The sequence below is a fragment of the Onychostoma macrolepis genome, chromosome 20, assembly GCF_012432095.1.
Source record: "Onychostoma macrolepis isolate SWU-2019 chromosome 20, ASM1243209v1, whole genome shotgun sequence".
Classification (NCBI taxonomy): Eukaryota; Metazoa; Chordata; class Actinopteri; order Cypriniformes; family Cyprinidae; genus Onychostoma; species Onychostoma macrolepis.
Window position 1 is genome coordinate 17,385,399 of NC_081174.1, and position 19,595 is coordinate 17,404,993.

The 19,595-nt window shown below is 35.7% G+C and overlaps 1 protein-coding gene across 1 annotated transcript; it reads left to right on the forward strand.

The window, feature by feature from the left end:
- The first annotated feature begins 980 nt into the window (after positions 1 to 980).
- si:dkey-85n7.8 (COX8 domain-containing protein) lies at positions 981 to 2,318 on the forward strand. The gene is made up of 2 exons (XM_058756537.1): positions 981 to 1,211; positions 1,855 to 2,318. The coding sequence occupies exons 1-2, from the start codon at positions 1,092 to 1,094 to the stop codon at positions 1,963 to 1,965; spliced, it is 231 nt and encodes a 76-aa protein (XP_058612520.1). The 5' UTR covers positions 981 to 1,091; the 3' UTR covers positions 1,966 to 2,318.
- Positions 2,319 to 19,595: the final 17,277 nt, after the last annotated feature.

Below are 19,595 nucleotides of genomic sequence, written 5' to 3' on the forward strand. Positions count from 1 at the left end.
AATAATAATAATAAAATGACTTAATTTAATTGCAAGAACTTCACATACATCCCTCACTATCACCAACAAAGGCTGTTAGGGGTTTATGCTTTCAAATAAAGCCCAAAAAAACTACAGTCTCTTGGTTTCAGGATGGTTTTGTCCTACTTTCATATTTAGTGGTGTTCAAAAAAATATCCTCAGGTATTATCTTCTTTCCACCAAAGATATCAAAATATCACAATAACAGCACACACACACAAAATTGCTCACACCCAGTAGATAAACCAAACAATGAGTAGGGTGTATCCACTGTGGACGCACTGTGGAAGTGTTGAATGGCAAGCGGTGTTCTAACATGAAAGACCAGCCTCTGTAATGTGACCACCAAACATGAATGAAGTGCAGTACCACAGGCCATACTGACAGCTGACAGAACACACAGCCAGCTGCACCACTTTCTGCACTTTTATCTCCCTTTAATCTGCTCCTCTAATCAGATCTCTTGTAATTTGTACCTCTTTGTACTGGACACAGCCCTGAATGCACACTAAGCAGAGAGCCAGGTGTTTCTTGGCTACCTGTGTTCCTGTGAACTCATGTGCTGTCAAACAGCATCTGCAAAGCAGGGTGTAAATCAAACAAGACATTAATCACAGAAGAAAATACAGTTAAGATCTGTGGGACTATTACAGTATGAGCCAAAATGAGCTTTGTCCATCACCTGTAAGGTTAAGGAAAGTTCAAAATCTTAATTTTATAGATTAGCAGTCCAACATGAGATGATGTAACTGTAAATCTAAATGACACTGAATCTAAGACAATATAATGTTAAATTCTGCTGTTTCATTAACATCTTGTCAAAATGGGCATTGAAGAAAAGTTAATATACTGGGTGGGTGGTCGATCTGTCTAGGCCCCTCCCAAAGAGTGGGCTGGTTTTGGGAGATAAAGTCTATAATATGACAGGATACATCTGTTTTCTCTTCAGCAGTCCTGAGGCAGGAAACCCAGGGGTTGCATCCATTGAACATCCCCCCTTTCCTTCTCCATTAGCCTCTCTCTCTCAGACACATCCAGACTTACTGGTGCTGACCCATACAGCTGGTGGGATGCTGACCTTTCTGAGGGGAGCTGTGCAGCGGGTGACTGTCTGCAGTGCGAGGGATATTGTCCAGAAACGCAACTCCAGCATCTACAACAAACCACCCAAAAGCAAGATCGGACCTGGGGTGAGTGAAAAAATTACAAAATCCTTAAAGGTTGCAAAGATTCAGCCAACATTAGTTTAACCGAGGTCAATGGAGATAATGGGATTCACTTGGGTGACTCCTTGTATTGAATAACATAATCCTTGTGGTTAGACAAAAACAGAATAACAATGTCAAATCAAGCAAACCATCCAAACATCATATTGGTTCTCATAGTTAGTAGTATAAATGTAGTCATTATAATATAGAATTGTTCAAAGGTTTGGGGTCAGTATAATTTTCCTCTCTTCATTGAAATTGATTCTTTTATTCAGCAAGTATGCATTAAACTGATCAAAAGTGACAGTAAAGACATTTATAATTTTACAAAAGATTTCTGTTTAAAATAAATGCTGTTATTTTGAACTTGCTATTTACGAAAAAAAAAAAACTTGTGGTTTCCACAAAAATATTAAGCAGCACAAACAACATAATTGAAAATGTTAATAATGGGAAAATGTTTCTTGAGCATATTATATATAGAGAGAGAGAGAGAGAGAGGGAGAGAGAGAGAGAGAATATTAAGTATTTTAAATATAATAATATTTTACATATTACAGTTTTTAAATTAAATAGCAGTGCAAATTTTGTATTTAAAGCTGTTAAATTTCATGTGTTTCCGCAGCAAAGTTTTTTCATCATGTCTGTGTTTGCCTTTGCCCTCCTGGCCCCCGCTGGGTGGATTCTGCACCACATCCCAGAATATCGTCAGAGAGCCAAACCCCCACCATCTTGAAGAACGCACACCTCCATCATGGTCAACTTACCTAGTGTTGTGTACCACTGACAGACCTGGCTGCCTCTAAAGCATTATTCACCTCCAGTGAAAAATTTATATCTTTAAAACATGAGCAACATCACAAGTAATAAAATAATAATAATAATAATAACAATAACAATAATCAAGTGTATTATAAAATAATACAATTATCCAATAATACAATTGTCCAACTGGGAGGGAGAAATTGGCCCCATTTGAATCTTAAAAGAACTTTAATTCGTTGGTGTTTAATGCCTTAGGACTGTGGCCCTTAATTACATGCATGACTGTATGCTTTCTCCTGTAATAAAGTTTCTTTTTACACCATCTGTTTTTGGTTGATAACTTTGTGTTTTCACTGTGCTAATTGTTCTGGCCTTGGGGGCACTGCTTAGAAATATACATAGTAATGAGATTTCTTGAGAAAAATCACTTCAATAATGTCTCATAAATTGGAGCAGAGACTGAATAAGGAAGCAGATTGATGCTGCCTTTTTAGAGTATAGTATCCAATGCAGTGACTGTTCTGGGTGCACTGGGACTCATACGGATCACAGGGTGAGCTCCCCCTGCTGGGCTAAACAACACCAGCAGCTACCCTTAGTTTATCCAGGAGTCTCTCATCCAGGTATTGATTCAGCTCTGCTTAGCTTCAGGAGAGTTGCAAGGTGATAGCTGCCAGCTAAATGGTAAGCTTCCACCCACATCGAGTATCTCGAAAGGTCTGTATACTTCAGGAAACTACACAGAACACTGATGTGCTTGATAACATCCAAAACACAAACATGATACGGTCAATGTTTGTCCATGAGTGTTTCAATCCTCCTTGGAGCGAAGGAAACCCTATTATATGACACGCTAAGGTCATTGCGATCAAAAATGTTTTTGTTTTTTTATTAATTTTTTCCCCCCCAAATGTATGCTGAGCCATTTGAATTGCCAGGAAAAGAGATTCAATTCCGTGAATTCAGTATTGGTTAATGTTAATTTCAGCATTTAATAATACATTATTAAAATCAAAATTTGTCATTGTTAATAGTATTTAATGGACCAGAGCTAACATGAACAGTTGAATTTTTATTAACTAACATTAACAAAAAAAATAATAAATACTATAATAAACATATTGCTCTGTCAGTGTTCATAAACTAATGTTAACTAACTAATGTTAACCTTATTCTACAGTGTTACCCAAATATGTGTTTAATAATTTTTTTTACTCATGCCTGCTAAGGGGAATATTAATCGACATTTCATATATTTAGCTGAGCAAGAATATTTATTCGAATTTTTTTTCAGCAAACTAGATATACAGTAAATAAAATGCCCTGTATCATCTCTTTGTTATTTCCAACATTTTTCAGCATAGTAGCATATATGGGCTGGGAGATCTAGACATGAGACTCAATTAGTCCCTAAAATGAGATGCTAAGTGTAGGGACATTCGGATACATCCATTTTCCAAAGACTGCAGAGAGTGGCCCTGGTCTCAAGCACTTTAGAATCCCCATTGTTTGTTTATTTTTCCAGAACAGCAGGAATGTTGAGATTCATCCTCATTGTGGTAACACAAATTTATTTCTGTTCTAACATTGTTTTAATAAGTTTCCTTAAATCTTCATAAAGGAAACAAGATGCATTAATAGTCTTAAGAAATGTATAACAAAATAACCTGAACATCTGGTCCGTTTTGCTGTTATATTATCATTTTTCACCATCATTTTAAAATCATAACCCTGTTCCGTAGAACTGGAAATTAACAAACTAAACTATAGTGATGCTTTTACATTTAATATCACCATGACAGCAGAAAGCTATTGTTACAATAGTATATCTTTTCCTTAATTTATCAACTGAGTACTTATGCAGCGAAACACTTTATTGCTGTTTTACTGTTTAAGTTTAAGAAGAAATCAAACGCTAGCAGTTAAATGGTGTACTTTCATTTGTCTACTGTAGCATTGTCTGATTGATTCTACTGAGTTGGTTCATCTGAAACAGTCCTTTCTCTCATGCGTGTGCAGCCCTGGAAAGTCTGATTTATTCTAGTGAATCGGTTCCTTATTAAAGGTCTTGTCTCCCACATGTAGCAATAGAAAGTCTAATTCATTCTTGTGAATCAGTTCATCCTAAATGGCCAGTTCTCTCACATTGCTTTGAAAAGTCTGGTTCATTCGATGATTCGTTTAAATGAGTGGATTGACACAATGATTCACCAGTTTGAGTCCCAGATGTTTTTGTTGTCGTATAAACATAGACCTGTTCAAGACTGATACTGTAACACTAACTGTTGTTAAATGAGCAAAAATATAATTCTGATAAACTTACAGGCCTAAATTTGATAATTGTATTGTTTTTATTGCATATAATTTTATTGTAGCTTGACTGTAGATTATCTACTTCAATAATGATTAGCTTGCAGCTTTCTGCATGACTTTTAGTGAATCCCCTGGGTCAAATTCAATAGTGCGTCACTCATCCCAGTATCTCCAGTTAGAAGTTTTTGTTTTTTAAATCCAGTACAGTGAAACTCAAAACGACCCACAGTGAAATGGAACAAGCAGACCCCCCAAGTACTGTGAGACCTGCAGCTAATTGTTCCAGAGAAACAAAATGGTTATTTTGTTAGGCTCTGTTGATTATGGAAAGTTAAACAGAGTTTTATTATCATTATCAAAAGCAGATCATCCATCGTTAATCCATTGTTTCCTGTTGCTTTTCAGAAAGTGTACAAATATAAAAAATGTGACAAGTGATGCTATTTAATTAATTTTAGAATGATTTAATAATGTGCACCTGATCTGTATACTGAAAATAAAACTGATTTATGCTCCTTCCCTTTCTGGCATGCTGCAGCTGATCTCTCAAAGATTAACATGTAAATAGCGGCAATACTGTCTCTAGAGCAAACATTGTTTCCTGATATTCCCACAACTTGGGACAGAATGTTCTTTCCCTCCTGCTCACAGCTAAATAAGACTGTGCTGGTGTCTGCTCTGCTTCAGCATATCTGTTTAATAAAGAAGAATTATGAGGGAAAGGACTTTGATATCTGTGCATTCATGCATTAGAAAACATGAAATGAGTTCAAGCATTTAAGTGATTAAGTTTAAATGTAACCACAGAGCTTAAAACACACACAGTGCCTTAAGGCGAGGATAAGCAAGATGGAAGATACGTGACCACAGTCGTGTGTGTGTGTGTGTGTGTGTGGAATATGTATGCATGATAAATAAGTGAGCTCTGGGTGAACTGGTCTCTGGGGGGGGGGGTTGTATCTGTTTGCTGTGAGGATGTACACACAGTTAAGGTGTCATAAGGCTCACACTTTCCCACACTGTGGGAAATTTCAATTTAATTGAATTTTCATATTTATTTATTTTTTTATGCCTTGGCGAGACCCTTTTCACCCTGTTTTTGTACTACTTTTTCAGTGAAAACAACAACATTTTAAAATGATTTGAAATGACATAAACACCTAACAAGCTGAAGCAGTATTTATGAGCAGAAAAAGATTGAAAAAAAAATAAATAAATAGTAAGTGAAATGAATTAATGTTTTATTTAATAATTTTGCCAGTGTTCCCTCAAAAACTGGTTTGCATAATTTCAGATCAATGAGGTCTACGATCAATCAGTTCCAAAAAGAACTACAAAACCTAAGCTAACCGAGAGAAAACAAGTTCCTAAAAAAGATTGAATTCAGTTTTTGGTAATAATATAGCATTATGAGAAATTCATAAACAATTATTTGTAGGCTGGTTATTTTTGAACAGGAACACCACAAGTGTAACAAGGTGGGAAAAAATCCCCAAGAAGAAGAAAAAAAATCTCTCTCTATTTATTTATTTATTTTAGATAAGTTGTTATAACCTGTGAGAGCAAGGTCAGTATGTTTATGTCCAATGCTATAACATAACGGAAAAATGAAAATCTCCCCAGGGTCAAAATGACTGGAACACAACATAAGGTTAAGTATACTGAAAACTCCAGCACACAGAAGCCAATTACATTAAGTGCACTGATTACTTTAGTGCTCTCTTGTGGTGTAACACTGGTAGTGAATGATATATGCACAAACATTTTTTAAAGTAAGATTTTATAGTAAATCTGCAGCTACATTTTTAATATTGAACAACATAGAAATATAAAAACATTCAAATATATAAATCAATCAGTAACATACAATGGCTGTTTGAATCTTTTAAGATGACAGCAAATAAATAAATAAATATACAAACATTTAAAACAGTACTAAACTAGTCTTTTCCCTTTTACTAACTTAATTCTACTCAGGCTAAAACTAGGACGTGTAAGCTAGAATGCAATGCAATGAAACTTTTTTTTTTTTTAAAAAGGAGGAGTTTCAGAAATTCATAAAATAATATTTAAAAAAGATAATTTGAAGAATGTTTTAAAGAATAGGTCTCTAGATTAGATTACACTTTTTTTTGTTCATTTACATGTCTTGAAAGGAAGCACTGTTTTTTTAAACACTGTGTCAGTCACAGCAGTATTAAAAAAACAAAACATCATGAAAAATTCATGCAGCACACACAGCGAGACAGGCATAGCCCTAAATGAACCGCATTCCGCATTTAGGGGCTTCCCCAAACAAGTCACTATCACATCCGAGTGGCAGATTATTAATAGCACAGAGGGCACAGAAGAAATAGGATGTAACCCTGTCCAACCCAGAACACAGCGCCATCAGACCGTAGTCTAAGTGCCCCGTCTTAATACAGCCCCTCTAAATTTAGCCAGATGAATAATGCATCAAACCGTTTTTACTGTAGGCCTCTACTTTAAAAATAAAACCTAAAAATAGTCATCTAAAAGTTTCATAAATATAGACACAAATCTAAGATATGACCAGTACGAAAATAAGTGAGGACAGGGTATTTTTTTTAACACAATCTCCTCCTTTTGTGTTATTCTCATCTTGTCTTCTTCTGTGCATTACATACTTTTGTTTCTTATAATTAAGTGTCAGCATGAAGACTTAGAAGGAGAAAAAAAAGAAATAAAAAATGGCTGAAACTGCATTGCCATTATCACAGCTTCACAAGAGAGATAAATGCTATTATCGACACTAAACTCATTGCTCGGTTTGCAAAAGGCTGTACGTAGCTTTGCGATATGAAAAAGCTGACAAATCAAATCTATTCAAAAAGGCTTCGAAATTACAGAGTCATCTGTTCTTCATGTTGGAAATGTTAAACAGCCTCGGTGGTCAACATAAATCAGCATAAAGACAGCAAAAAGGGCAAAGTATGATATTTTAAGGGTACACAGATCATAGCATTTGAGAGATGACTTGGTGTTTCAATGCCCCCAGCAGATGGAGCCTTTGTGTAAAAGACAGCAGTGCCATTTCTCTAACTTGTTCAAGGCTTAACCACAATGTTACTGCAGGATGGTGTGTTATTTTTGGATCAACAGCTTTTGTTTGGCAATTACTTTCTGCTTAATGAGAACATCTGTTAAAGAGCACCTATTTTGCCAGAGCTGCACTTATGCAGTGACCCTGTGACTTGCCGAAACAAAACTATTGTCCTATTTCTGAGAATGAATAAAGAAAAAATATGCTTAGATTGTGATTCTTAAAAAAAGCAAATGGCAACGTGCATTCAATATTCACTGATATTCAGATAAATGACTGTGAGTGTGACACTGCTTTTGTACAACAGTTGAATAAACCAAAAGTTAATATTGAGTAATTTAGACACACTATTATAATGTATTTTTGCTACACAAATGAAAGCAAAGTCCAAACAACGTTAAAAAAGAGCAACATTATAGTTGTTTCGTCCCTGAATGAATCCATTTTTGAAAGAATCAATGAATTATTCAAGGATACATTTGAATTATTTTAGGAAAGAATCAGTTGAGGGAATAATTCAAGGACTCACTCACAATGAGTCTCGTTCATAAATGAACAAGTGCACTATTTCAGGAGGTGGCCATTTGTAAGGGTGTCCAAAATGATAGTAGATGTTTTCAAGTGCACTCATTCAGTCCCATAATTATGGTGGCCAAGTAGTGCACAACACAAGGAACGAAATCTCCACAACACAATGAAATCACCACAACATAACACAACACACAGGACTAATTTCATTGTGTTGTGGCTTGTTTCTATTGTGTTGTACTAATTTCGTTGTGTTGTGGAGATTTCGTTGTGTTGTGCACTACTGGGCCACCGTACACCTCAATAGTGAGTATACAACCGATGTACACACAACAGCTGAATGAATTCCCTCACAGCACTTCCAGCACACTTAATTCGCTCACTCGTTTTCATGTACTCATTCAGTGGACTTTTTAATGAAGTAAGTAGGCTACAGATTAGTAAGGTTACGATTTCCAATACAGCAAGTATTTTTTATTTTATTTTTTTGTTGTTGAAAGAATTGGTTGATTGGATGATTCATGGATTTACTCACAAAGACAAGAATAGCTTGTTGTAATCCTTATTTGTACATCGCTTTGAATAAGAGCATTTGCTAATTTAATAAATGTAAATGTAACGTTTTGTTCCTGAATTAATGAGTTTTGAATCAATGACTCAAATGGAAAGACTTATAAAACTGTGTTTCTGAATGAATCATTTGAGTAAATGACTGATATGACCGATAAAGACAGTCACTTGACTGTAACATTGCAACCTGCATAAAGAGTCACTGAAAAATGCCCACCATTAATGTCTTGAATGCGCAAACACAAATAAACAGAGTGGTACAAACAGTAAAAGTCCCAGTGCTGTTAGACTGTTATATTCAGCACTCATGGAACGCTACTTGACCAATCAGATTTGAATACGGGAAGTAACAGTTGTATAATGCTGTGTTGCTGATGGGCATACGTTCAAAAAGCATTCACATCATGTGTGCAATCATGTTTGGTACATTACATTTCGAGGCTGAGTTCAGTCAATGGCTCTGCCTGACTGGGGTGCTATAGACTGAATCAAAATGACAAACGAGGAATGAAAACTCAGCTTAATTAGATCAAAGACAGCTGGGGATTTTATGCATTCGCAATTTTTACTGTTTGGAAATGTCAGATTTCTGCATGCATAAGTAACTATGAAAAGGCTGAATAGGTTAAAGTCGGGTTGTGGCTGCATTGTTGAATTAGAGGAAAGCCTGACAGAATCCACTTATCGTGTTGGAAACAGAAGATCATCTGATATTTCAGTCATATACTTATCTCAGTTGTAGCTTTTGGTTGTTAAATCGTAGACATTCTGTAGGTGTATATTTCATTATTTCATCCATTTCAAGACATTTGAAACCCCCATATATTTATATATTTTAATGCATAGTATTTCAACCACATTTATGTGCAGCATCTGCTGGTGACAGCACTTGAGATGATCGGTGATTTAATGAGATGACTCGATGGTGAGTGAGACCAGAAAAAAGCATGACTAGGACAAAGTGCCCTTCATGTTAGAAGAGGAACTGACTCCTACCATTAGGATTTGGGACTGATTCAGTTAGACTGGATAAAATCTGTGGTCAGATTACACATTACTGGAATATTTAATTAGCCTGTCAGCATTCATGTGTGGTTTACCAACATGTTTGCTTATTTGTAAAAATCAATTAGCTTCGTAATCAAACTATTTTAGAAGGATTCTAGGCTTAGCTGCGTCTCATTAACTCAAGCTCAGATTTGAAACATCTAGTTGTGCATTCATTTGTAACTGAGTGCCAGATTTAGTGCAAAAACATTAAGCCTCACTGTCCAAGATTTAATATGTCCATGCTGTTCAAACATTTTATTTAATTGATTTTCTTTCACGAAGAATTTTTTTTAAATGCAGCTAACAATACACATACTTATGGAGAGCATGTTCTTGTGTCTAGTGCCTAGATCTAATTTTGTATGGGAACAATGTGTACAATAAACCTAACAGTGCTGCTAGAACATTTACTTAACCTTACACCATGAATCAAAGCTAATAGCAAGTATGTAAACCTCTGAGTTGATAAGTACCATTATAGACCACCATGTGGATGCAAAGATCTGCAGTGGCATCTGCCAGACATCAGCACTGCTCTGGGCCATTGACTCTGAGTCAATGTCACAGAATATTTTGTAGAGATGCTGCACAATTGCTGTATTATTTTGGATCTTATTTTGGATTCTTTAATTGATCAAGAACACATTAAATTATTCAAATGTGACAGTAAAACGATAGAAAATGTTAGCAAATATATTTATAATGTTAGAAAAAGATTTGTATCTCAAACAAATGCTGTTCTTTTTAACCTCCAATTTATTAAAGAATCCTGAAAAAAAATGACCACAGTTTCTACAAAAATATTATACGACAAACTGTTTTTCAACAGACAATAATATCAAATGTTTCTTGAGCAGCAAATCAGTATGTGACACTAAAGATTGGAGTAATGGCTGCTGAAAATTCAGCTTTGCAAGTACAGTAAGTAAGAAAATATAGTACATACAGTAATTTCCCTCCACACAAATCAAATAAATGCAGTCAGGGTGGGCATAAGAGACTTCCTTCAAAAACATTTAAAAATCAACTTGGAAAGATGCACAGCGGACAGGAGCTAACGTTGAAAGTGGTGACCCCCTCTGGAGGACACTGCATGATTCATGCCCCGTTATCCACAACCAACTGTGCTGCTGTGATGAGGTAAATCAGTCACATAATTTACCCTGCCAGATGCACCTGGCAGCAGAAACCCACTCACTGTCCGCTGTTCACACCACAATCACGAGTTCTCTCTGTCCTCCCCAGGCTTCCCGACTCCTCTCACAGCTGGGTCTGAGTTCTCAGAAACCATTACATTATGACTCTGGGAAAAGGTGTTTTGCTGACATTTAAAATGATTTCTTTCATCTAGTAAAAATATAATTGATACTAACTGATAACTGTGCAGTGAAAGCAAGCCTTGGACCAAATGATGCAAGGCTAGAACATAGTTGCATTTGTAAAATGTATGACGTGAAGATAGCTGGGCAAAATCTCCACAACTTTTTTGATCATGCTAAAGGCCTGTTCACATCAAAGACATTAACTAGAATGTTAAGTGTAACTATAAAGTTTTAAAGGGATAGTTCGCACAAAAATGAAAAGTCCGTTTTCATTTACTCACCCTCAAGTTGTTCCAAACCTGTATGAGTGTCTTACTCCTGTTGAGCACAAAAGTTGATATTTTGAAGAATGTTGGTAAACAAACAGTTGACGGAGAAAAAATACTATGGAAGTCAATGGCTACCATCAACTATGGTCTAATTTTTCCAAATACAATCACTTTCAATCGCTTTTATTGTTCCATCGCCACTGATCCCTCACATTAAATGTTGCTATATGATCAAAGCTGGTCACAATCCATGATCCACTTGAGATGCTGCTCATCAGATCCTTATACAAGGGCCTTGGGCTGGTAACATCCATCTTGAGTCACAAGGGAAATAATAAAGGCTTTAAAAATAGAACGGCTGATCTGTGATACACACTCTATGCTGTCAAATAATTTTATGGCTCATTCTATAAATAACCATACACAACACAATATTAATAATATACTGCAATCTGTCATCATATAATTACCCTCATGTTGTTCCAAACCTGTATCTTTGTTATGTAGAAGATATTTTGAAGAATGTTTCAGCTGTTTTTGCCCGATCAATTAAAATCAATGGTTGGACAACACTGGACCCCATTGACTTTCATTTTATAAACAAAAATGTTTCAAAATATCTTCTTTTGTGTTTCACAGAAGAAGAATAAAAGCATCCTCAATGAAAACCTTCTAGTATTTAGGGTGGTACGCAAGAAATTGTGAAATGAGAATATCATTTAAGAACTGCTTCTGAATCATTAAAACTTCATTGTGCTGGAATTTCATTTCAAACACAATTCTATGCTATGATCACTCCAGTCTAAACGATACCTAGCTAATGTCTGACAGACAAAAGGTGAAACGAGGTGCTCTTGGCTATCGAAGTTCAATCTTTCAAACTGAAATAGAAGGTCAGTTACAAAGAAGGGCCCTCAGTCCCACAGCTGTGGATCTATGTCTATTACCATCACATTCATTTTGCTCTCTTTCATCATGCAGGCCAAGCTGGAGCCTGGGCGTTAATAATGGCTGGGCTAACAATGCATCCATCGTTTCAAAGGCCCTTACCTGTAGATAATAAATGAAAAGAAGTCATTATTCCATTCAAAGGAACACAAGGACACAGACTGATATCTCAGGCCCTAATTGATGTATGAAAAACATACTGCATGACGACACTAATACAAAAGATTGCACCACGTTGTTCATGTTAATTTTTGCTATTGATGTTGGCTGGCTAGTTTTCAGGAAAATAAACATCTCCCCTCTGCAGACTTGCGATACCATACACAGCATATCCATCTTTGGAAGGTCTTTGGACTAAAGCCCTGTTTGATCTTTTGCCATGGTCTGACATTTGATACTGTGACATTTTTCAAAGAAAAAATAGATTTGACCAAGGCTATTGTCACACTCGAGTCCTCTTTAAAAGAACCAAACTGAGACCCCTTTAAAGGGATAATTCAGTCAAAAATGAATGTTCCGTTATTTACATATGCCCTCATGTCATTTAAACCTTTATGCATTTTCTTTCTCCTGCAAAAGACAAAAGAATAGGAAACACTTTATTTTAAGGTCCAATTCTTGCTATTAATTAATTGTTAACTATTGACGTTTGCCACAATAAACTCCTAATTACTGCTTAGTAAGGTATTGTTAAGTGAAGGTATTGGGTAGGAATAGGGATGTACAAAATATATGCTTTATAAGTACTAAATAGCCAATATGCTAGTAATATGCATGCTAATAAGCAACTAGTTAATAGTGAGAACTGGTCCTTAAAGTGTTACCAAAGAACACATTTTGAAGAATTGTTCAACTGATTTTGCTCTTGTTGGACATCATTAACTTTAATTGTATGGATGCAAAAATCACAGAGATGCTTTTCAAAATATCTTTAAGAAAGTCATACAGGTTTGGAACGACAGGAGTGTGAGCAAACGATGACAGAACTTTTTTATTTTTGGGTGAACTATCCCTTTATATAGACGTCACATTATTTTTAGAGAGCCAGATGAAAATAAAGCAAACAGAAACATAAAGAAATGGAAATGAGGCCCTCAGCGTGGGTGTGTGTGTCCGTTACAGTGTGTTATTTTTGTACATTCTGACATATCAGCTCATAGTATTTTACTGACAACTCACCTCCCTCACTCCCTTATAATCTTTCCATTTGTTCTCTGGACTGACCGGTGCTGTATGATGATACATCAGAATGGCAAGGACAAAGGTCAGGTCAGTATTTCATCAAACCAGACTCCATCATCCCTGGTGTGCTACTCCAAAATAGAACAATTATAAACAAGACCCCAGATCACGTCTAAGTTTTATTCCATTTTTAACAATTCATTTGACACCTGTTTAATTAGAATAAAGCCAATCATTTTGAAATAAATACTGTCACTTTCGAATAATCGACTGCATCCTTGTTTAATAAAAGTATTAATTAGCCTTCTTTCAGACAACCAAAAATGTCATAGTGTAATGTTCCTGGACAAAATACACTAATGTGCCAGTACAAAGTATACTAAACCTACAGATCTTTTACAGCTGAGTAATAACATGTGAAAATAGTTTTGTGACCAAGGGGTCAAGGTTTATTTGCTTAGTATGGCTGAGTAAGCTGGCAGATGCCATGACTACATCACCTAGTTCCAAGTCGACGACCGGTCAATATGAACCTTGTTTTCTGACACAATAATTTCCTTGCAAGCAGCACATATATATATTTCATGATATTATAGATGTTGTACCAGACATAGGAAAAACCCTATAGAATTGCACAATTACACCACTGTATAAACATTAAGGTTTAGTTTAAATCATGAGGTGTTAATGGTCCAGTCAAACATTTACTTTTACATTACTGTGTAAAAGTAATGACTCTGTAATTTACATGTCAGTTCAACTCAGAATGCCTACAGTTTATTTCTGCTCGTGCTGCTGTAAGATCTAATCCTTGGGCATCTACAGTACTTATAGCCCAGGACTAGGACTTCACCATGTTTGGAATATACTTAAACTCTGTTGTTGGAAGGTGAATGCAAAGAGGCATATGATGCAATCCCTCTTAATGATAATGATAATGCTAATGCCAAAAGCTTTTGCAGATCACTTGTGTCATGTTATCTGTAAAGTGCCATTAGCTATCTTTCGCAGAGAGTGAAGCATCCTTCAGCAATGGCACTTAAAGCTGTTCTCAGCTTAGATTTAAAAGTTACCTTGACAGTTAGAAGAGAGATGAACTGGAGCCTAATGAAAATATAGGTTACTACTCTCTCATAAGCTCTCTCAGATCATCCACAAAGGACAAAAATTATTCCATACGACAAAAAGCACTACAAGTCTGTATTGTGCAGAAGTTGCATTGTAAAAAATATTGTGCCCGTTTTACTCAATAAAAATGAGACAACTATTTGCATCAGCTTTTCAAGTATTTTGAACTCATTTTATTCTTGTTTGTTCTATAAGACTTTACATGCTTCCAACTTGAACTCTTAAGTAATAGCAACTCAATTTTTTTAATTTACAAACTATAGTTTTAAGTTCATCAAACATAAGCCTTACAAGCCACATTTTTTTATTTTAAAGATGTATTAAATCTGAGAATTATTCTGTCAGCCATAATACTTTAAGAAGAATAGTGTATGTATTCATACACACCCACATGAAAACACTGGTTGCACCGCTGTTCTCATCTGCGTGTGTATGAATACATACACTATTCTTCTTAAACACGCCGGTATTGCCGCCGTTCGTATACTTTTCATGACAGCCAACATTTCGGTCCCGTGTGCAATGCAGTTCGCAATCACTGGACGTGTATGGGTTGATAATGTAAAACTCCGGACAAGTTTTCTTGCACGCACCCGTTTTTAACTCGTCTTGACTGTCGTACAGTCTGACAATAATGACAACTGAGATCCCATAGTGTGACATGATCATCATGTTCGTACAGTCTGACAAGTACAATCCTAAAGGACTTTTAAAAAATCGCACAGTGTGAGCCCGGCTTTAGCCAAATTCAGCTCAGTCATTTATTTAAATACTTTAGGATAAACTTTTTTCCACACATTTGAAGACACATTTCGCATAATTTCAACGCATAATTAAATAAAAGACACAGGTAGGCTACTGTATATTTACATTGTAACGTTATACAAACAGTTAACTTTAAATCACTGAGGAGCTGCATAATGAAAAACGTTGATTAAGGTATACAATTAAAAGGTAAACAGCTAATAAAACAAACATGTATGGTTAACGTTATATTCGTCATGGCATCTTTTGTGCTATTAAAGCAAATCTGCTCATATTTAATGTATTTAATACCTTTTTCAATGCTGATGTCAATCTACTTAAAATGAAAGAAAAACAGCGATTACACATGGCACTTTCCCCAAACTCCGACACAGAAACGTCTCCGCCTAACGTAACTCCGACTGTTCAGCCATTTGAGTAACGTTAAATGCTTAAGAAACTGTCCTTTTCCCCTGAAGTTTAAAGACATATTTCATATTATTTCAACAGATAATTAAGGAAAACAGTCAAATAACTTTATTAGTTGTATTACAAGCACTGCAGTATTTTAGGCATATTGAGCGCATAATCTAAATTACAACTACATTACAGCCGTAAAATCCAATTAATCCATAACTACAGGTCCGTGTACCTTCGGATAATTCGTTTTTTGATTTAATATTGAAATCTGAAAAATGAAAAAAAACGCCACCTTTTTCGTTTTTCATTTGTTCAAACAAAACGAAAAATCAAGAATTCGGCTTCATTTTTCGTTTTTACTTTCAGGGACAGAAAAGGGATAAACTACTTGAATATTCGATCTCTACAAGTGGGCGGAGTGAAACGCCCCTCTCCGCTGATTGGTCTACCAAACATTACAACATAATAATAGTCATAAAAACATAATAAAAGTCCTCCGCTACTATGTATTCTTAAAGTGTTTATTTCTACTACATTTGATCTCTTTCTCTTCAACAAACAGCCAGATTAAGGAATGGCTTGACACAAACAATACCGAGGCAGAGCCTAGACAGAGATTTCTTTTGTGTAGGCTTAAATTCTGCAACCTACCCCTGAAATCTCATAAATATTAATTTAATTCGTACCTGCACACACAACTACCTACTAGCCTACATCTTTGGCACGGCCGCCTGATTTATTATAGCTAACCACCCTGCTGAAAAAACAATAGAACCCTGCCCAAAACACAATAGAAAATGTAATGGATTTAATGGTTATGATGGGAATTGTATTGGTGTTAATGGAAACTATAGTGGTGTCTACTGGTATGTGATAGATTCTATTGGTGGGATGTTAAATCCTATTGGAAAAATGCCCAAAACACACTACAAAAGGAATTTTGTAATGGTTTTACTGGAAAAAGCTAATGGTTCATAATGGTATTTTAATGTAAACCACTGGAATTTCTGTGATGGTTTCTAATGGGCTTCTATTGTTTTTGTTTTTTAGTAGGGCACCTATTAAAATCTGTGTGGCAAAACTGCGCAACGTATGGGAAGCCAAACAACCCAAAAGTGGGAGAAACAGTGCGATATTAAAGAGTTTGCGCCGCTGTCCTGTCATAGGCTCAATGGACCGAGCGGCACGACCGACTCTACAGCGCAGGGAGGACGTGTTTGCTAGCGCCACCGAACTGACAGCGCAGCGCGAACATAAGAAGTTCGTATTTTTCCTGCACGTTAACATAATGAAGATCAGTATTAAGTTAATAACCCTAAAATAAATGCAGTGCAAAATTCAAAATACATCATATTGAATTTACATACAATTTACAATTTTGAAAAGAGTTTGTTTTAAATCAATTAATTAAATTTTATTTATTTATTTATTTAATATGTAGCGAGAGAAAAGCCTGACAAACGTAGCCATTATATAAAATTGCACTGTTAAAGTTAAAGAACATTACCTTGGATGTTCCCTGGTCTTTAGAGACCAAAAAAAAAATAAATAAATAAAAAATTCCTTGGACCACAAAAAGCAAGGGTATGTTTGCAGCAATAGCCAACATTGTATGGGTCAAAATTGTCAATTTTTCTTTTATTCCAAAAATCATTAGGATATTACTGTAAGTAAAGATCATCCATGAAGATATTTTGTAAATCCCCAAATAAATCAAAACTTAATTTTGATTAGTAATATATGCTAAGAACTTCATTTGGACAAAAGCGATTTTCTCAATATTTAGATTTTTTTTTTTTTTTTTGCACCATCAGATTCCAGATTTTCAAATTCAAATTTTTTGGTTGTTTGGCTTCCCATACAACGCACTGCAGCGCGGAGATTGTATTAGCGCAGAGCACTATAAATGTATTTATTCGTGTTAAAACCATGGCTAATTTTCGTAAGGGAACATGGAAACTCAGAGAGAATATTAGATGCGTTGATGGTGGTGAAATTATTACCGACATTAAAACACGTTATTAACATCAACAGCCGGAGTGCTGATGTCTTTTCAGGGCATAGCTGTCCGTCAATTATGATAATTTGCATTTAGCCGCAAACATGAGGTGTGAGCACCGAGTTCACCTTCAAATCATGACGTCAAATTCACATTTCACTAAAACAGCACCATGGAGGAACAAATAGTCCCATGCCAGTGGGATAACAATATGATTTGCTATAAAGTGCTCTGTGAATAAAACTCAAAATAGAAAAATAGCTAATAGATGTGATGTGAAGGTAAATTACACAAAGTCATATCTTGTCATATCTGTCATATTATTTAGGTTCCTCCATTGTCCAAAACGTAGCGTATTGTCTAAAACAAAAGTTATGACTCTGTGTACGTTCACATACATTGATACTGGTCTGCGCTTCACTACAATACATTTTCCCGCGCTGCAGTGCGTCGCGCGGCTTTGCCACACAAATTTTGATAGGTGGCTATATAATAAAACAGGCGGTGTGCCAGAGGACTGAAAGGTTCTGCCTCGCACGGTTTGTGTCAAGCCATTGGTTAATCTGGCTGTTTGATGAAGAGAAAGAGACCAAATGTAGCAGAAATAAACATGTTAAGAATCTGTAGAAGCAGAGGACTATTATTATTATTTTTAAGGACTATTATTATGTTGTAATGTTTGGTTGACCAATCAGCGGAGAGGGGCGTTTCACTCCGCCCACTTGTAGAGATCGAATATTCAAGTAGTTTATCCCTTTTCTGTCCCTGAACGTAAAAACGAAAACTGAAGCCGAATTCTTGATTTTTCGTTTTGTTTGAACAAATGAAAAACGAAAAATGTGGCGTTTTTTTCATTTTTCAGATTTCAATATTAAATAAAAAAACGAATTATCCGAAGGTACACGGACCACTACATAACTCACATGCTTAATACTGAGTGGACAAAAAAAGTAAAAACAAAAGTATAGTACTTAAAGTGTCAATAAAGAAAACGAAAAAAGGGGCGAAATCGTTTTTAGCTTCAAGGCTAAATGCAGGAGTAAGTTAGCCTACTTATGAACCAGTTTATAAAGCAAACATTTTGCTTTATCATTGCATATTTGTTGACATTTAAAGCATTCGACAAATAATCTGCTCATATTTGATTTAATTCGTACCTTTTCAGCACCCTTTGGGTTGATAGCGAATAGCGATGGAGAAAAATGCAGTCCAGTCAACCGTTGAACGGAAAATTCAAATTGGCCTCAGTCAGAATCGTGTGTTCAGCAGCCTAATCCCCCTGTTAGTCTTTTAAGTACATTTACTTAAATAGATCTCTGAAAGGCACACATCTAAAAAGCCTCGTAAAGATTACTCAATATTATACATACAACATTTAATTGTAAAAAAACACGTGTTTGCAACAAATTGATATTAAGTACGTTACTCAAATTTTCAGAGTAAATCACCATACATAGTTTTATTTGTTGAAACTACTTAAGTTTTCTTGTTACAATTACAACTCTACTGAGTTATTTTTCTCAGTGTATAGTACACAAGCTGCACTGACACATTTTATGGTGCTTCTTTTGGTGCTTGACACTGCTTTCCTGAAAAGGCATTGCATAATTATGCTGCGCACAATGATTAAAAAAATCAGACATTATAAATACCTTTACATTTACTTAAAGCAGTTTATATTGTTTAAAATCATATTTATAGTTTATTAAAAAAAAAAAAAAAGCTCAGGTGGTCCAGCTGTCCATTTTAAATGCTTGAGTAAAAAATGACTCTGTCAAAGTTACATGTTGCACAGGAAAGCAAATAATTGTTATCCATTGTATCACAGCACAGACTTTTGCTCTGTAGCGATTTACTTTAGGGATTGCATGAGCTTGCAGAGGCTTTTGGCAGCGCTACGCCTATCCTGTCAGAAAGTGCAATGTGCTCCCTGGGAGCTGAGGGATACCTTGCTGGATTTGCTTCTCTGCTGCTGGCCACTCAGGCTCTTCCACTCAGATCGATTTACTGTTGAAGCACAGGCCTTAAATCACAGCGCCATGGCTGTGCTGACTCCACTCCACT